We start from the raw sequence: 20368 nt of genomic DNA on the forward strand, positions 1-20368 counted from the left end.
AGTAGCCTAGTGGTTAAGAGCGTTGGACCTGTAACCGGACGGTTGCTAGATCGAATCCCCGAGCTGACAAGGTAAAAATCTGTCATTCTGCCCCTGAACAAGGCAGTGAACCCACTGTTCCTAGGCCGTCATTGTAAATAAGAATGTGTTCTTAACTGACTAAATAAAAGTCAAATTAAAAAAAACATCCCTATCAGGCTCCATCCAGCTTGTGTGTTTGTATACATGGCCATGTGTATCAAACACAAGTAAACCTAGAGTCTATGCAATCTACTCTCCAATCAATATGGCTTTGTGAAGGAAATCTTGAGATGGAGACTCTCAACATCTATGCCTTTTAAAAAACCTCAAGCTCAAGGAGCCAGCACGTCATGTGTACCTGTCAAGCTGTCACAAGCATATTGGCTTGTTTGATAGAAGGCTGTTGGCTTTGACTACACATCCTATCCTCTCCCCTGCACCAAAGCATCCCAACAACTATGTATAAGATGCAATAAAAAACCCAACAATAGCCGAGACCCTTCCACAACACACTGGCTAATAAACACAGCAGCTGGACTGAAAATGCAACATTACTCATTCAGAAGTACCAGAGATAAAATCTCAATAGCAGTGATGTCAATGAAAAGAGCCTTGCGTCTGTTCTTGAAGATATTGGAATCAGAATTTGAGGAGGTGGGGAATTTAACAGGCTGAAAAGAATGTTAACAAGTTAAATTTCCATTCAATCATTGACAGAGGCTCTTGGAAATGTTCCATTGCAGAAGAGGGGTAAAATCATCTATATGGTAATTATAAGGATGAGTCCCCCAGTAACTTTCGCCAGCATGAAAGGTCAGTCCTATTAAAGATAGTTTATCAGTCCTCTGCACATAGTCCTTTACTGCATGTGCTTTTAAACGGGTACATCTTATTTTCTTACTCCTCCCTTTTCGGCTCCCTGGCCGCAGAACCTTGGTGCTTAAGCCAAATGAGAAAAATGGAATTTAGAATGCTGGTAAAGGCTATAATAGCATGAAGATAAATTGTTTTTCGACTCCTCTCTCCCCTGTCTCTGGCTTTAACAAACCTCACAGTATACTGCTGTGCATATACACAGTCACAGTCCATCCACTGACTAACCCCTCTCCATCCAACCCCCCAACCCAAAAACAAAATCTTCCCTTCCACGCTCCCATTTAACCTGACCTTGAAGGACTACACATCCCCTTCCCCTTCTCCCGCTCCCCCATAAATGCCCTCCCCCAAAACCCTTCCTTCCCCATTTCTCCCGGTGCACTGTGGGTATTTAAAACTTGTTCAACATGATATCATTTCATTTCAAGTGCTGGCTGCCTAAGAAAACTAAATTACAGAATCAATCATACAGAAGGTCAGGTTGAGTATTGCATGCCTGCATGAATATCTTTCATTTCTGACTGACCCAATATGTCACAGCATCTGTCTGGCTGAAAGTAAAAAGAGAAAAGAAACAGGACGAAGAAAACAATGAGAAAAAAATCCACTCTCTGAAATGGATGTACAACTGATGTCAGTGCTACTCAGCTTGGAAGGAAGATAAGAGAGTGTAAAAAAAACAACTGTTTCTGCAACACTGGTCATATTTTCCATTTTATTCAAGACAGTGGTTTGTGACAGGTCAGAATCTAGGGGATTAGATTCATAGACTATCTGTACACTATCAGGGAGTAATTAACATACTGTACATACAGTCAGCTACAAATCCCCAGGTCAGACCAAATTGCATGGCATTACTGGGTGTTGGCTATAGAGAAAAACAACTGTCAATGAATGTACTAGTCTAGCTGGCTAAATGTTTGTGTGTACTAAGTCATTAGGGTGAACGTAGCGCAAATGATGCAGATTAGATTCCCACTGACTAGACTTGGCAAATAGTCCGTATCTATTCATGTAAATACAATAAACATGCATCTGCATCAATTTTGGGCAACAAACTAAGAAAGATACATTTGACTCCATATTCATTTCTATTCAAACGGGATATTTGGGCTATTTCTAACCCAATTATGAAGATGTGACTCGTAGAAGGGACCATTTTATAGACCGCCATATCCACCCATACTTTCTTACAAGGGAGGAAACATGGTTAAAGTCTAACTCTGTGCAAGGATACTGTAGAGAAGACAGAGATATTTTCAGAATTAGCATTTACATTTACATTTACATTTAAGTCATTTAGCAGACGCTCTTATCCAGAGCGACTTACAAATTGGTGCGTTCACCTTAAGACATCCAGTGGAACAGCCACTTTACAATAGTGCATCTAAATCTTTTAAGGGGGGTGAGAAGGATTACTTTATCCTATCCTAGGTATTCCTGAAAGAGGTGGGGTTTCAGGTGTCTCCGGAAGGTGGTGATTGACTCCGCTGTCCTGGCGTCGTGAGGGAGTTTGTTCCACCATTGGGGGGCCAGAGCAGCGAACAGTTTTGACTGGGCTGCGCGGGAACTGTACTTCCTCAGTGGTAGGGAGGCGAGCAGGCCAGAGGTGGATGAACGCAGTGCCCTTGTTTGGGTGTAGGGCCTGATCAGAGCCTGGAGGTACTGAGGTGCCGTTCCCCTCACAGCTCCGTAGGCAAGCACCATGGTCTTGTAGCGGATGCGAGCTTCAACTGGAAGCCAGTGGAGAGAGCGGAGGAGCGGGGTGATGTGAGAGAACTTGGGAAGGTTGAACACCAGACGGGCTGCGGCGTTCTGGATGAGTTGTAGGGGTTTAATGGCACAGGCAGGGAGCCCAGCCAACAGCGAGTTGCAGTAATCCAGACGGGAGATGACAAGTGCCTGGATTAGGACCTGCGCTGCTTCCTGTGTGAGGCAGGGTCGTACTCTGCGGATGTTGTAGAGCATGAACCTACAAGAACGGGCCACCGCCTTGATGTTAGTTGAGAACGACAGGGTGTTGTCCAGGATCACGCCAAGGTTCTTAGCGCTCTGGGAGGAGGACACAATGGAGTTGTCAACCGTGATGGCGAGATCATGGAACGGGCAGTCCTTCCCCGGGAGGAAGAGCAGCTCCGTCTTGCCGAGGTTCAGCTTGAGGTGGTGATCCGTCATCCACACTGATATGTCTGCCAGACATGCAGAGATGCGATTCGCCACCTGGTCATCAGAAGGGGGAAAGGAGAAGATTAATTGTGTGTCGTCTGCATAGCAATGATAGGAGAGACCATGTGAGGTTATGACAGAGCCAAGTGACTTGGTGTATAGCGAGAATAGGAGAGGGCCTAGAACAGAGCCCTGGGGGACGCCAGTGGTGAGAGCGCGTGGTGAGGAGAGAGATTCTCGCCACGCCACCTGGTAGGAGCGACCTGTCAGGTAGGACGCAATCCAAGTGTGGGCCGCGCCGGAGATGCCCAACTCGGAGAGGGTGGAGAGGAGGATCTGATGGTTCACAGTATCGAAGGCAGCCGATAGGTCTAGAAGGATGAGAGCAGAGGAGAGAGAGTTAGCTTTAGCAGTGCGGAGGGCCTCCGTGATACAGAGAAGAGCAGTGTCAGTTGAATGACTAGTCTTGAAACCTGACTGATTTGGATCAAGAAGGTCATTCTGAGAGAGATAGCGGGAGAGCTGGCCAAGGACGGCACGTTCAAGAGTTTTGGAGAGAAAAGAAAGAAGGGATACTGGTCTGTAGTTGTTGACATCGGAGGGATCGAGTGTAGGTTTTTTCAGAAGGGGTGCAACTCTCGCTCTCTTGAAGACAGAAGGGACGTAGCCAGCGGTCAGGGATGAGTTGATGAGCGAGGTGAGGTAAGGGAGAAGGTCTCCGGAAATGGTCTGGAGAAGAGAGGAGGGAATAGGGTCAAGCGGGCAGGTTGTTGGGCGGCCGGCCGTCACAAGACGCGAGATTTCATCTGGAGAAAGAGGTCAGAGCACAGGGTAGGGCAGTGTGAGCAGAACCAGCGGTGTCGTTTGACTTAGCAAACGAGGATCGGATGTCGTCGACCTTCTTTTCAAAATGGTTGACGAAGTCATCTGCAGAGAGGGAGGAGGGGAGGAGGATTCAGGAGGGAGGAGAAGGTGGCAAAGAGCTTCCTAGGGTTAGAGGCAGATGCTTGGACTTTAGAGTGGTAGAAAGTGGCTTTAGCAGCAGAGACAGAAGAGGAAAATGTAGAGAGGAGGGAGTGAAAGGATGCCAGGTCCGCAGGGAGGCGAGTTTTCCTCCATTTCCGCTCGGCTGCCCGGAGCCCTGTTCTGTGAGCTCGCAATGAGTCGTCGAGCCACGGAGCAGGAGGGGAGGACCGAGCCGGCCTGGAGGATAGGGGACATAGAGAATCAAGGGATGCAGAAAGGGAGGAGAGGAGGGTTGAGGAGGCAGAATCAGGAGATAGGTTGGAGAAGGTTTGAGCAGAGGGAAGAGATGATAGGATGGAAGAGGAGAGAGTAGCGGGGGAGAGAGCGAAGATTGGGACGGCGCGATACCATCCGAGTAGGGGCAGTGTGGGCATCGCAGTGTGGGCATTAGCACCCAGGGGCCTGTGCAGTGCATCGTAGAGAGCCAAAGAGAGAGAGAGAGAACGAGAGAGAACGGGAGCTCTAAATAAATAGAGACTGGCAGTTCCACCTCCAATAGTATTTGGCACTATTGACAGAGACCAAATCACAAATCAGGAGGACACATGCTGCGAGACACAAATGACAGTCAGAAGCTTGTTAGGAGAGCAGATTAAATAAATAATGACTTGCTTTCTGCCAGCCCACAGACATGTATTTCTCTTTGTAGAACCATAGCATCTGTGGCCAATTTGCAAGACATACATGGAGCATTAGGGGAAAGGAATTAGTGGAACACTTGGCAGAGCAACTACATGGAGGGGCGATTTGAAAATGGTACAGGTACATTGTACACCCATTGTTTTTTTTTTGTCATGGTGGTGTAGCGAGAGGCTATCACAGTTATGAATTACCCAATGCCACAGAGCTAAGAGAACAGAAAACTATTTGGGGAATATGAAAACTGTGGGTGGTTGGGAAACGTACTTACTATGGTTTAATTGCATGGTTTATTTATATGTCCTTGCAAACGTTTCAAATAAGAGATACACAACAGTGTAGTGTACATAATGTTGTCCCCCAATGTCATTCCACTGACAAAATGAACCTAAAATGTAATAACACTTTTATAAACACTATATAGTTCATTAAAATAGTTACTTCCCTCAACCCTTTTCAAATCTCAAACCAAAGACAATGGCATAGATCAATGTAATTTCCCTGCGTTGTCTCTGTGTTCAGGACTTTTGGGGATCAATCCATATCCAGAATATAATGGAGTTCACGGTCGGTAAGCCTTTCTGCCTTTCTGTCTGTGGTACAATGTTTGCTGAGTGATAAAGGAGCAGAGCAGTGTGCAACAGTCTCCCAGTGACAATGCCACGAGGCAAAGGAGCAGAAACCGCACATTCTTTCCCTGTAGTTTTAATAGTCTCTCCTTACAATCAGAGACATGAGCCATGCAAATGGTGTTAAAGAGGAATAATGTTGGAGAATCAAATCTAATCCTCCACCAAGTCGTGAGAACAGTCAGGACTGTAATTGTGTCAAGGTTCCGTTTCTTCTCCAGATGTAAAAAAGCTTAACTGACCATGAAATGAAAATTCTTTAGGCAAAAGTCTTCCGGGGCTCACTTATGCAGCACAGATATTTTAAAAGCTGCAATTATTTTACATGCCAGCAGCATGGAAGGGAGGAAAAAAGGCAATAAAATATTCTAGTGCCTGCCCATATCGGAATGTAAATACATATTCTGTAATTTCATACACTGTATGTGATTCACCATATGTGTCTGGTTTAAAAGTGGGGGGTCTGAAATACATTTTTACATGGATAATATGGCTAAAACTATCATGATATTTTTGTTCAATGTAATGATTGTTTTGCAGTTCACCCCCCAAAAAACACAGCATCAATATCATCTTTCTGCTTATAATGCTTTTTGCTTCCATATTTTCTTCCTATAATGATCCCATATTACTGTGATAGTGTCAGCGAGTGACATTTCCACGTTTCCTCCTCAATGCATTTCATCCTCAATGGCATTTAAGAAAGCTTTTTCTATCAAAATGTTTTAAATCTATAACATAGAACTCTATCAACATACAGAAAGTGATTACTGGGTTCCGGAACTATTCCACATTCTCTCATCCACATCAATGGACAGGAAGGCTAAGCTGGAGATCCATTCATTGACTCCCTTTCTAAGTACTCACACCGAAGGTTAATTCTAGTAGCATCGTGATATTTAACCAAATACAAAACCTGGGATTCTGAACTCTGAAACAAAGCTCTGTCTGTCAGTTGACTGAGTGCATTCAGGCTCTGAACATAACAACATGTAGATAAAGGCATGGAAACACATCATGTGACAGTGTCCTGTCACAGGACAGGACAGAATGATGCATCAGCATCTACAGAACAGGGTTTCTGGAACCAACATACATAATACTGTATTTAAAAAAAAAAAATCACCTTTATTTAACCAGGTAGGCTAGTTGAGAACACCTTTATTTAACCAGGTAGGCTAGTTGAGAACACCTTTATTTAACCAGGTAGGCTAGTTGAGAACACCTTTATTTAACCAGGTAGGCTAGTTGAGAACACCTTTATTTAACCAGGTAGGCTAGTTGAGAACACCTTTATTTAACCAGGTAGGCTAGTTGAGAACACCTTTATTTAACCAGGTAGGCTAGTTGAGAACACCTTTATTTAACCAGGTAGGCTAGTTGAGAACACCTTTATTTAACCAGGTAGGCTTAACCAGGTAGGCTAGTTGAGAACACCTTTATTTAACCAGGTAGGCTAGTTGAGAACACCTTTATTTAACCAGTTGAGAACACCTTTATTTAACCAGGTAGGCTAGTTGAGAACACCTTTATTTAACCAGGTAGGCTAGTTGAGAACACCTTTATTTAACCAGGTAGGCTAGTTGAGAACACCTTTATTTAACCAGGTAGGCTAGTTGAGAACACCTTTATTTAACCAGGTAGGCTAGTTGAGAACACCTTTATTTAACCAGGTAGGCTATTTAACCAGTTGAGAACACCTTTATTTAACCAGGTAGGCCAGTTGAGAACACCTTTATTTAACCAGGTAACACCTTTATTTAACCAGGTAGGCTAGTTGAGAACACCTTTATTTAACCAGGTAGGCTAGTTGAGAACACCTTTATTTAACCAGGTAGGCTAGTTGAGAACACCTTTATTTAACCAGGTAGGCTAGTTGAGAACACCTTTATTTAACCAGGTAGGCTAGTTGAGAACACCTTTATTTAACCAGGTAGGCTAGTTGAGAACACCTTTATTTAACCAGGTAGGCTAGTTGAGAACACCTTTATTTAACCAGGTAGGCTAGTTGAGAACACCTTTATTTAACCAGGTAGGCTAGTTGAGAACACCTTTATTTAACCAGGTAGGCTAGTTGAGAACACCTTTATTTAACCAGGTAGGCTAGTTGAGAACAAGTTCTCATTTGCAACTGCAACCTGGCCAAGATAAAGCATAGCAGTGTGAACAGACAACACAGAGTTACACATGGAGTAAACAATTAACAAGTCAATAACAGTAGAAAAAAAATGGGCAGTCTATATACAATGTGTGCAAAAGGCATGAGGTAGGCGAATAATACAATTTTGCAGATTAACACTGGAGTGATAAATGATCAGATGGTCATGTACAGGTAGAGATATTGGTGTGCAAAAGAGCAGAAAAGTAAATAAATAAAAAAACTGTATGGGGATGAGGTAGGTGAAAATGGGTGGGCTATTTACCAATAGACTATGTACAGCTGCAGCGATCGGTTAGCTGCTCGGATAGCTGATGTTTGAAGTTGGTGAGGGAGATAAAAGTCTCCAACTTCAGCGATTTTTGCAGTTCGTTCCAGTCACAGGCAGCAGAGTACTGGAACGAAAGGCGGCCAAATGAGGTGTTGACTTTAGGGATGATCAGTGAGATACACCTGCTGGAGCGCGTGCTACGGATGGGTGTTGCCATCGTGACCAGTGAACTGAGATAAGGCGGAGCTTTACCTAGCATGGACTTGTAGATGACCTGGAGCCAGTGGGTCTGGCGACGAATATGTAGCGAGGGCCAGCCGACTAGAGCATACAAGTCGCAGTGGTGGGTGGTATAAGGTGCTTTGGTGACAAAACGGATGGCACTGTGATAGACTGCATCCAGTTTGCTGAGTAGAGTGTTGGAAGCCATTTTGTAGATGACATCGCCGAAGTCGAGGATCGGTAGGATAGTCAGTTTTACTAGGGTAAGCTTGGCGGCGTGAGTGAAGGAGGCTTTGTTGCGGAATAGAAAGCCGACTCTTGATTTGATTTTCGATTGGAGATGTTTGATGTGAGTCTGGAAGGAGAGTTTGCAGTCTAGCCAGACACCTAGATACTTATAGATGTCCACATATTCAAGGTCGGAACCATCCAGGGTGGTGATGCTAGTCGGGCATGCGGGTGCAGGCAGCGATCGGTTGAAAAGCATGCATTGTGATACTATTCCATCCTCCAGCTTTATAAACGGGCCAGATGCTGTGCCAGATGCAGTAACAACTGGAGGTGTGCACTGAGTGCAGTGAAGGTTACTCTATGGCCTAATAAAGGGTAAGGGTATTCTCCAGGTAGTCAGATCATACTGTAATGGTCACATGGGCTCTCCTGACCTTTTTTATTTATATGTGTATCTGACAGCACCTTGATCCTGTACCCAAGTGTTGGTGCCTGGTACTCTATTTTCTCTGTGCATGAACAAATATGTCAAATTGACACCTTAAACCCACCCTAGCCCTATAATTATTGAAGAGGTGCATGTCCTAATAGCACGCTGTACTTGATGCCTATGCATGTGACCATAGTATCTATTAAATCCCTCTACCCTAATTGTTGGTCCAGTCTAGTACTCACCAATGGCAGGCCGTTGATGCTGGAGAGCCCCTCCTGGTCCATGAGGTTGCGTGAGATGGTGATGGAGGGCAGCTCCAGGCTCTGAGGGGGGAACTGGGGGTGAAGGGTCCCCTGTGCTGGAGCGGGTGCCCCGGGAAGGGGGAGTCCACATCCGATAGGCCCAGGCCAGACTCTGTCTCTGGAGGAGGGGTGATGGGAGGGATCTCAAACTCCTCGTCTCCCAGGCTGGGGGTGTGGAATGTCTAGAGAGCAGATAGGGAGAGGGAAGAACATGGTCATATCATTGGATTCATGTTTACGAATAAATACAGATCATGTGTACTGTATAGGAAACTAGTAGTGAAAGTTGGCTGAGCGGGAAAAGGAAGGAAAAGCACACACCCACATCAATGGATGAATTTATGATCAGTGTATGTGTACTGACGCTACAGGCCTAGATACTTTATAGAGACATTTAGCTAAAACTATCTGCAGATGTAGGATCTTCATTTGAGCCAGTTTGCTAAAGCAGGAAAATAATCCTGCAGCAACAGGACATGTGAATTATTATGTGGATTATAATTAATGGAAAAAATAGACAAATATGCACATCCAATTCATCAGGTGCAGGCCAGAGGAACGTATCAAAGAATGTCCACAACTCTGGTATGATCCCAATGATCATGTTACAGATGTAATTTGATCACCCTGTTGCAGGGGAACTTTCCTGCAATGCAGGACATGTTAAAGGTGTAGTGTATTTGAGGTTTAAAAATAATTCAGAAGTTTGTAATTTCTACTTTAAAATTTCAGAGTAGATTTTTTCTTATGAAAAATGTGTCAACCCCTACAAAAATGTCCATGAATTATAATCAAAGGAAAAAAGGAATATCTGCAACTCTGCTATGCTCCCATGGGGATTTAATCAGACACACAAAACAGACAACGTTTCGATCCGAGTTGGAATCGTTCTTATCTCTCATACCTGCATGAAGCCTTCCTTTCAGGGTTGTATTGTTTAAAGGAGGAGAAGTTAGGTGGAGTGGTACTAACACTTGTCTGTAACCATACAGAGATGTAACATTTCTTAAAACCCATTAAAGTTCACTCTGAGCAAAGTAAGGAGGGAAGAGGGGAAAAAAAGCAACTACAAAAAAGTGAAGAAATCATGAGAGAGGAGAGGATACATGATAAAAGCCCTTTAATCTCAGGGATGGAAGATCTTGGGTCTGAAGTGCGGAGAAAGTACACGTCACAGAGACATGGGTTTAACGTTCTGAGAAATATTACGCTTGTCCAGAAGGGTTTCTCATTGTTCCCCTTGGTTGAACCCTTAAATCTGCTCATCAAACAGTCTAATCCCTCTGCCTGCAGAATTCAAGCTTTTGGACACACTTAGTTAGTTTATTTGGATTCTTGGAGATGGTACCAACTGCTCTGTTCACCTACTGCTGGTCTTGTCTTCATTGGAACATTCCTTAAGCCACTCAGTAAAAGGCCAACGTATTCACATAGCGACCCACTATGACAACATCAGAGTTACATGCATATAGGACGCGCCACAATTGGATACAGCCACTACTAGCATGGCAGTCAAGATACTCTTTTCTCAATATCAAAGGTCGAAAGTCGAGTTGAAATAAGTATTTCTGTTAGCTTTAGGTCAGTGTGTTGATATCAGTGTCAATACACTTTTTTACCAGGACAAGCTTAGAGAGGAGGCAGAACAGAAGTCCATCAGCCTCTCTCTCTCTCTCTTTCGATCTCTCTCTTACAGGCAATGAAAAAACCCAAGGCAGTGGCAGCAGAGCGAATATGCCAGCTTAGTCCTTGATTAGAGAGTAGTAATGTTTCTGTTGCTTGCTTTGGCACACAGACACTTGAAACAAATTCATTGCCTACTCAGGGCAGCTGTCTTGACAAGCACTGATGAATTCCAGAGGCAGAGACAGCTAATAGAGTTGTATTTTCCTGTTCCCTTAGTTTCAGACCACTTTTAAACTTTCTGATGCTTGTTTCACAGCTGTTCAATCAGTCCTCCTTTCTGAAGGAGTCACTGCATGTTCATCACAGCTCTGGACTCTGGCTTAAGGCTTCCTCATGCTTCGGTTCGGAGGGCGCCTAGTAGGACTCAACTAGTGTGCTCGCATACCTTTGACCTTTGCTTGAAAAGACCTTTGCTTAAAAATTTTTTTTAAAAAAAAAAAATGCCAATAGTACTAGTTAGTCCATCTTGAGACGCCGTAACCAGTATAGAATTACTCAAAATTAATCTCCTTTTTACGCTGCTGCTACTCTCTGTTTATCATATATGCATCGTCACTGTAACTATACACTCATGTACATACTACCTCAATTGGGCCGACCAACCACTGCTCCCGCACATTGGCTAACCGGGCTGTCTGCATTGTGTCCCACTGACCACTCCAACTACTGCTACTATATTTTCATCATATATGCATAGTCACTGTAATCATATCTACAAGTACATACTACCTCAATCAGCCTGACTAACCGGTGTCTGTATGTAGCCTCACTACTTTTATAGCCTCGCTACTGTATATAGCCTGTCTTTTTACTGTTGTTTTATTTCTTTACCTGCCTATTGTTCACCTAATACCTTTTTGCACAATTAGTTAGAGCGTGTAAGTAAGCATTTCACTGTATTCGGCGCACGTGACAAATAAACTTTGATTTGATTTAAGATTAATCTAAGATAACAAAAAAAATCTGTCATTAATTTAGATGTTTTTGCCAAGGAGATCTTAGTCGCGCAACTTTACACCTAACTAGGATGTTTGGTTTAGTATTTCTCAAGTGAAAAGATTTGCATGAAAACGAGTCGTCTATCGTTGAATGACAACAAACACTTCATTGAACAATCCCTACTGTTGACCAATTACAAATAGATTTGGTTTGCCTCAATAAAAAATGATGTGTGTATGAACAGCCGGAAAAAAATCTAGCCAAAGGACAAAACAAACAACATTTTCACAAAATGTCATCATAATATATGTATGAACTCTTTCAGTTGGGAAGCATGCAGACAGTTTTATACTTTCTTAGAAAAAAGGGTTCCAAAAGGGTTCTTTGGCTGTCCCCATAGGAGAACCCTTTTTGGTTCCACATTGAACCCTTTTGGGTTCCTTGTAGAACCCTCTGTGGAAAAGGTCCTACATAAACCCAAAAGGCTTTTACCTGGAACCAAAATGGGTTCTCCTATGGGGACAGGCAAAGAACCCTGTTTAAGGTTCTAGATACAGTTGAAGTTGGAGTTGAAGTTTACATACACTTAGGTTGGAGTCATTAAAACTTGTTTTTCAACCACTCCCCAAATTTCTTGTTAACAAACTATAGTTTTGGTAAGTCGTTTAGGACATCTACTTTTTGCATGACACAAGTAATTTTTCCAACAATTGATTACAGACAGATTATTTCACTTATAATTCACTATATCACAATTCCAGTGGGTCAGAAGTTCACGTACACTAAGTTGACTGTGCCTTTAAGCAGCTTGGAAAATTACAGAAAGTGATGTCATGGCTTTAGAAGCTTCTGATAGGCTAATTGACATCACTTGAGTCAATTGGAGGTGTACCTGTGGATGTATTTCAAGGCCTACCTTCAAACTCAGTGCATATTTGCTTGACATCATGGGAAAATCAAAAGAAATCAGGCAAGACCTCAGAAAAATAATTGTTGACCTCCACAAGTCTGGTTCATCCTTGGGAGCAATTTCCAAAAGCCTGAAGGTACCACGTTCATCTGTACAAACAATAGTACTCAAGTATAAACACCATGGGACAACGCAGCCATCATACTGCTCAGGAAGGACACAACTCCTAGAGATGAATGTACTTTGGTGCGAAAAGTGCAAATCTATCCTAGAACAACAGCAAAGGACCATGTGAAGATGCTGGAGGAAACAGTTACAAAAGTATCTACATCCACAGTAAAACGAGTCCTATACTGACATAACCTGAAAGGCCGCTTAGCAAGGAAGAAGCCACTGCTCCAAAACCGCAATAAAAAAGCCAGACTGCGGCTTGCAACTGCACATGGGAACAAAGATCATACTTTTTGGAGAAATTATGAAACAAAAATAGAACTGTTAGGCCATAATGACCATCGTTATATTTGGAGGAAAAAGGGGGAGGCTTGCAAGCTGAAGAACACCATCCCAACCGTGAAGCACGGGGGTGGCAGCATCATGTTGGGGGGTTGCTTTGCTGCAGGAGGGACGGTGCACTTCACAAAATAAATGGCATCACGAGAAGGAGAATTATGTGGATATGTTGAAGTAACATCTCAAGACATCAGTCAGGAAGTTAAAGCTTGGTCGCAAATGGTTCTTCCAAATGGACAATGACACCAAGCAAACTTCCAAAGTTGTGGCAAAATGGCTTAAGGACAACAAAGTCAAGGTATTGGAGTGGCCATCACAAAGCCCTGACCTCCTATAGAAAATGTGTGGGCAGAACTGCAAAAGCATGTGCGAGCAAGGAGGCCTACAAACCTGACTCAGTTACACCAGTTCTGTCAGGAGGAATGGGCCAAAATTCACCAAACTTATTGTGGTAAACGTGTGGAAGGCTACCCGAAACATTTGACTAAAGTTAAACAATTTAAAGGCAATGCTACCAAATACTAATTGAGTGTATGTAAACTTCTGACCCACTGGGAATGTAATGAAAGAAATCAAAGCTGAAATAAATCACTCTCTCTACTATTATTCTGACATTTTACATTCTTAAAATAAAGTGGTGATCCTAAGTGACCTAAGGCAGGGAATTTTTACTAGGATTAAATGTCAGGAATTGTGAAAAACTGAGATTAAATGTATTTGGCTAAGGTAAACTTCCAACTTCAACTGTATATATTTTTTCTAAGAGTGTAGAGGAGAGCAGGATAAATTACAGAAAGCTTTTAACAACCATGTACTGTGCTCTACTCTACTACTGCCATCTTATTTAATGTTAACGCCACCGAAAAAGCACTGGAACGTTTTCTTTTTTTTATTTAACTAGGCAAGTCAGGTAAGAAAAGCATATTATTTTCAGTGATAACCCACTGTTCCTAGGCTAACTGCCTTGTTCGGGGGCAGACCGGCAGATTTTTACCTATCTTGCAACCTTGCAACTGTTTGGTTACTCAGCCAATGCTCTAACCAGGCCAATGCTCTAATCAGGAGAGAACATCATCATCACAGGCTTCATTACCAATCTGAACCTGTCATTTAGAGAAGAATGATGTGCAGTAAAAAGGGCCTCTCTGTTTGTTTGGCTGGTTTCACAGGCCTCACAAGGATACTTTAGGGGAGGAAAAAAGGACATCACCATTACATTCATTTGTATTATTCTCTGACCTTTTCATATGGGTACAACTTGCCAAGATCTGTGTGGAAGAAGCTAAACCAGGACAGTGAACAGAGCTGGATAGGGATGTTGGACCGTAGGCTGATGCATTGTGGCCTGAATTATAGTGGCAAGCAGGATGAGGTTTGAGACAGCCTTCCCTTAGATGAAGATGAGCAAAGGTGAGCTCCATTTTTATAGTAAAACAGAGCTAATGTGACCGTGACCTTCAAAATAAACTGACCTGCCCTGGAGGGCAGGAATAGAGGAATGTTATTTTCCTAGTTTCTGATAAATAGTGTAATGGAGGGAGGGAGAGAGAGAGGAAGTGAGATCGCTATCAAAGACTCTGGTTGTGTTCCTCATCTCCCGTCCATAATGATGATCCAAATTAACATCTGCACGAGTTGGGAGCTGAAAATTGATACATGAAGTTAGCTAAGGCTCGCCTGGGGTACGGAGGGAGTGTGTCAGCTGTCAGTGCAGGGCAGGCCTCTCTTCCTCAGGGGAGAGGTGCCAGACTAGGAGTGCTTGCCTGCCTGGCTGGATGGATGGCTGGTGGAGCCCAGAGAGTAACACACTGTTACAGCATTGCAGCATTACTGCCTGGTGTCACTTCACATAAAACCTGGCTAATTCTGCACCAGGAGCAGTTTAGAAGGGCTCTGATCTCAGATTAAGAGATGCACAATCCACTTCCTTCACATCAGCAGCCTGGTTATCCATTTAAATTGGCCCAGCCAAGTGCCAAGCAAACCAGATGTTGGCTTCATGTTTGTGTGTGTGTCCATGTCGGTCACTGTGTGTGTGTGTTATGTGTTATGTGTGACGGGTCGTTCCATGGGCAGGCGGAGGGTCCGATGGCATAGGGGGCAGAGCAGGGCTTGTAAGAGGGAGCTGAGGCCAGACCAGATCAATCCAGCATGTGTGGGCAGATGTATAGGGAATCTCCCAAGCAGCCACAGAGCCCCAGTGCTGTATGATATAGTGTGTTGTTAATACACAGGCAGCATTACGTGCATGGTGAAAAGGCCAGTAGATTTATGACAAACACATTGGCTCACTGCTAAAGTGTTGACTATTGGAGTTAACAGGCAAGGATTATGGAAATGTTCAGGAAAAGCATGAGACGATTCATGGTTGAGTTTCAGATGCTAATGATCTGATGTGTTTCTGTGAACCATCGAGGACTCCACTCTCTCTCATATTCCTTCTATCTAGAACATGTATGGTGTTCTCACTCCCAATATCGAAGACAGCAGCAAGAAAAAGCTTTTGAGGCAATATCTCCAGCCTTTCAATAAACTTCTGTAATCCAATTCACTGATGCAATAACCAAGACTTGTTAAAGGCAGAGCCATGCAATTACTGAATATAATAGGCCCCGGGATCAATAGAGCCAGGATTGAGACTCCAGTTTCCAATATCTAGCGAGGCAGCAGAGCATAAAGCTACTCAAATGATAACATCACGGTGGGCCCGCAATCAACATTTCAAATGTGTAACCATCTCGAATCCATTTCTACATAGATCATTACTCTTGTCTAATTTGATTGGAAGGGAGAAGTGATACCCACCTCTGAGTGGAATTGAATCCCGGTGTACAGTATCATACTCTCTAAGGAGAGCAGTCAATCCTCCCTGTCAGGATGGGTGTTTTAACAGGAGCACACCAAGGTCATCTTATCGCATTCTGTAAGTGCAGAAGGTAATAACACACCAGCCATCTACAGTAAATATCCAATGTTATTTTATCTGTTACATATGACGTTTTGGTTGATTTTGATACACCAGCCATCTACATATCCAATGTTATTGTATCTATTGGATAAGCATATTGGTTTATTTTGATACACTAGTCATCTAAGTATCTAATATTGTTTTATCTATTTGAATAAGCATGTTGGCTTATTTAAAGATGTTCTCTGAGTTTGAGTATAACAGTGAGTAATAGCATGTAGTGTTTGTGTAGAAATGACTCATAAACTAGTGTTCCGTATTATACAAGAGTTGCAGAATGCAGTTGTATATATTTAGCTGCTGTCAAAGTCACTCATTCATCATGGAGCCAGATCCATTTTGGCTGGTGCTGGTACAGCCTTCCCTTCCAGTGCACCCAGAGCCAAGGCCTGTCACATTAACTTGATTAATACAGCGTTACTGTAGAGAGAAATCTCATTTTAGTGTGAAATTACACAACTCAAAGTGGAAAGTCACTTAAATTTCTCCTCAGTTCAGGTTACAAGAAACAATACTTCACATACTCCAATCCTTTTTTCATTAGAAAAAATAAATAATCTGTGCTCTGCCTGTGGTTACACAATTTTTTTTATCATTCTCTCTTTACATGCATATACGCACGCATGCACATACACACACACAAAGTGGGCTGAAGTACAATGCCATCTGCGCCGTAACACTGGAAACAGTTGTTCCTTTTGATAAAATGCAAATGAGCTGCTTGGCTATTCCATTAACTCTCCTGCCCTCGCCCTACCACCCGCCCACCAGCCCCCACCCAGCCAGTCCAGCCACACTGGGCTTTCACAGCTTGGGCTGAATGCTCTCTGAACAGCTTGTGATGGCGTGGCCTCGACTCGCCTCACCACAGAGGGCCTCAGCCATAGAAGTAGAGTTACTAGATTGGGTTAAAAAAAATCACCTTTGACCACGGCACATTGAGTTGCATGAGGATGCCGGTTCTAGTAATTATATTTCTTTGGCCTCAGCAGCCCCTGGACATGGAGGATGGATGCACCTAGTTTGAGAAAATGTGTTGGCAAATGGAACATCTCCCTATATGACTCTAAACTTCTTGATGCTACCCATCCCGTTAGCGGGATCATTTTCATCAGCAACCGCTGTAATGCTATACATAGCACCACAGTCAAATAATATTACAAAGAAATATTCATATTCATGAAATCACAAGTGCAATATTGCAAAACACAGCTTAGCCTTTTGTTAATCCAGCTGTCGTCTCAGATTTTGAAATTATGCTTTACAGCGAGAGCAATCCAAGCGTTTGTGTAAGTTTATCGATAGCATAACAAAACATTATGTACACTAAGCATTAAGTAGCTAGGTCATGAAAATCAGAAAAGCAATCAAATTAATCGTTTACCTTTGATGATCTTCAGATGTTTTCACTGACGAGACTCCCAGTTACACAACAAATGTTCCTTTTGTTCCATAAAGACTATTTTTATACCCAAAATACCTCCGGTTGTTTGTCACGTTATGTTCAGAAATCCACAGGAAAGAGCGGTCACGACAACGCAGACGTATATTCCAAATAATATCCATAATGTCCACAGAAACATGTCAAACGTTTTTTATAATCAATCCTCAGGTTGTTTTAAAATATATATTCAATAATATATCAAACGGGTGTGTAGGTTTTTCAATAATACCGGGATAAACAATGGCCGCTTTACTCTGTAGCGCAAAACTCACTCTGAGAGCCCCCACCTATCCATTTACGCAATGTGATCTTTCACGCTAATTTTTCAAAATAAAAGCCTGAAACTATGTCTAAAGACTGTTGACACCTTAGGGAAGCCATAGAAAAAGGAATCTGGTTGACATCCCTTTAAATGTATCATAGGCATGCATAGAAACAGAGAGGATTCAAAATAAGAGGCACTTCCTGATTGGATTTTCCTCAGGTTTTCGCCTGCAATATCAGTTATGTTATACTCACAGACAATATTTTTACAGTTTTGGAAACATTAGAGTGTTTTCTATCCTAATCTGACAATTATATGCATATTCTAGTTTCTGGGGCTGAGAAATAGGTAGTTTCAAATGGGTACGTTTTTTAGCCAAAAATGAAAATACTGCCCCCTACATGCAAAAGGTTAAGGCTTTGTAGTTGGGTCAGTCTGTGCAGTCCCTGCTGTACTGTAACTGCTTGACTGAGTAGCATCACCATTGAGGTATTGAGTTAAGAAACTATAGCTTTCTCAACCATGGAGAGAGATGTGATGTGTAACATTACAAAGGAATCTGTTTGGCTCTTCTCTATGGCAATACTGTGGTTGCTTGGTACATGGTTGAGAGAGCAGGCTAGATCAGTCTCTCTTTAGACAGCACCATGGTACACTAAACAGTATGAGATTGCCCTGTTTTGAACTACTGTGGATGGGATGATGGGTATTTTTGGTGCACTTATCCCTAATGACAGGGCAGGAGAGAGGGTGGAGGTCGACTACACTGGTATATTTAGCACACGGTTGAATCCTCAGTCACCAACGCTCAGAGGAACATGAAATGTGAGTTTGGCGGCTTAGCAGCAGTAGTCCCAAACCTAATCTATGTGTCCTTACCATAACATACACAGATCATTCAGATACTTCTAAAGTCATGCCACATGACATTCAAGGCATTGGAACTGCCAGGCAAGACAGAGAGTGGTTTTGTGAGTGATGGCACGTGTTTCTCCTCAGGCTCCTTGATCATGTCTTGGAACACGAGGGAAACAGGTGATTACATCCCTAACTTTCTGACACCTCACCTTGACTCACCTAGAGACATCACAAGGCTTTCAGAAGAGAGGGCTCTATATTGAACTTGACTAATCTTACTAATTATCTACGCAGGGTCTTGCTTCAGTATGAAGCAATTTAACAGCAATATAACAAAGCCTTATATTAATTTTATTTTACTAGGCAAGTCAGTTAAGAACAAATTCTTACTTTCAATGACACTTACTGTTCAGGGGCAGAATGACAGATTTGTACCATTGTCAGCTCGGGGATTTGAACTAGCAACCTTTCGGTTACTAGTCCAATGTTCTAGCCACTAGGCTAGCCTGCCGCCCCAATATACATTTTAAAAATGAAGCAATTTATCAGCAACAATTGTAGCCTATAATTTGCTATAGCTTGTATGCCGGTACACTGTCTGAAAAAAATAGTAGTTATCTCTGACATCTTCATCTGATTCATTGACTTCCCTACATCTCTATTATTGGCCTTGACATGATCAGAATGTGGAGAAGGGATCATAACGTGGAGAAGGGATCATAACGTGGAGAAGGGATCAGAACGTGGAGAAGGGATGAGAGCGTGGAGAAGGGATCAGAACGTGGAAAAGGGATCAGAGCGTGGAGAAGGGATCAGAGCGTGGAGAAGGGATCAGAGCGTGGAGAAGGGATCAGAATGTGGAGAAGGGATCAGAGCTTGGAGAAGGGATCAGAGCATGGAGAAGGGATCAGAACGTGGAGAAGGGATCAGAATGTGGATCAGAACGTGGAGAAGGGATCAGAACGTGGATCAGAACGTGGATCAGAACGTGGAGAAGGGATGAGAGCGTGGAGAAGGGATCAGAACGTGGAGAAGGGATGAGAGCGTGGAGAAGGGATCAGAACGTGGAGAAGGGATCAGAACGTGGAGAAGGGATCAGAGCGTGGAGAAGGGATCAGAGCGTGGAGAAGGGATCAGAGCGTGGAGAAGGGATCAGAATGTGGATCAGAACGTGGAGAAGGGATGAGAGCGTGGAGAAGGGATCAGAACGTGGAGAAGGGATCAGAGCGTGGAGAAGGGATCAGAGCGTGGAGAAGGGATCAGAGCGTGGAGAAGGGATCAGAACGTGGAGAAGGGATCAGAATGTGGATCAGAACGTGGAGAAGGGATCAGAATGTGGATCAGAACGTGGAGAAGGGATCAGAACGTGGATCAGAACGTGGAGAAGGGATCAGAACGTGGAGAAGGGATCAGAACGTGGAGAAGGGATCAGAACGTGGAGAAGGGATCAGAATGTGGATCAGAACGTGGAGAAGGGATCAGAATGTGGATCAGAATGTGGAGAAGGGATCAGAATGTGGATCAGAACGTAGAGAAGAAATCAGAACATGGAGAAGGGATAGTTGAGGAAAGTGGAGAAGGGATACTTACATCACCACCACCAGCGACATCTGCCATGTTCATGTAGTTGTTGTTGTTGGCAAACTGCAAGAGAAGAGAACAGATCATCATTATACCTCTGGCCTCGTACCAAGATTATGTCAAATCAGTGTCAGAGATATTTCCTTTCACAGATCCATTCAATTAGTGCCACTTGCGTTTACATTTTTCAAATTTACGTTAAGTCCTAGTTGTTTCTGCTTGGGTGAGTAATT

At 43.2% G+C, this 20368-nt stretch overlaps 1 protein-coding gene across 1 annotated transcript in view; it reads right to left on the reverse strand.

Annotated features, from left to right (window-relative positions):
• The window catches only part of LOC115113772 (TOX high mobility group box family member 3-like), a 69208-nt gene that overhangs the window by 7121 nt on the left and 41719 nt on the right, over nucleotides 1-20368 (reverse strand). The window contains 3 exon segments of the mRNA XM_029641754.2: nucleotides 8915-9015; nucleotides 9018-9156; nucleotides 20145-20198. Of these exon segments, the coding sequence (XP_029497614.2) occupies nucleotides 8915-9015; nucleotides 9018-9156; nucleotides 20145-20198 (294 nt within the window).

This window comes from Oncorhynchus nerka, linkage group LG28 (assembly GCF_034236695.1).
Source record: "Oncorhynchus nerka isolate Pitt River linkage group LG28, Oner_Uvic_2.0, whole genome shotgun sequence".
Lineage (NCBI taxonomy): Eukaryota > Metazoa > Chordata > Actinopteri > Salmoniformes > Salmonidae > Oncorhynchus > Oncorhynchus nerka.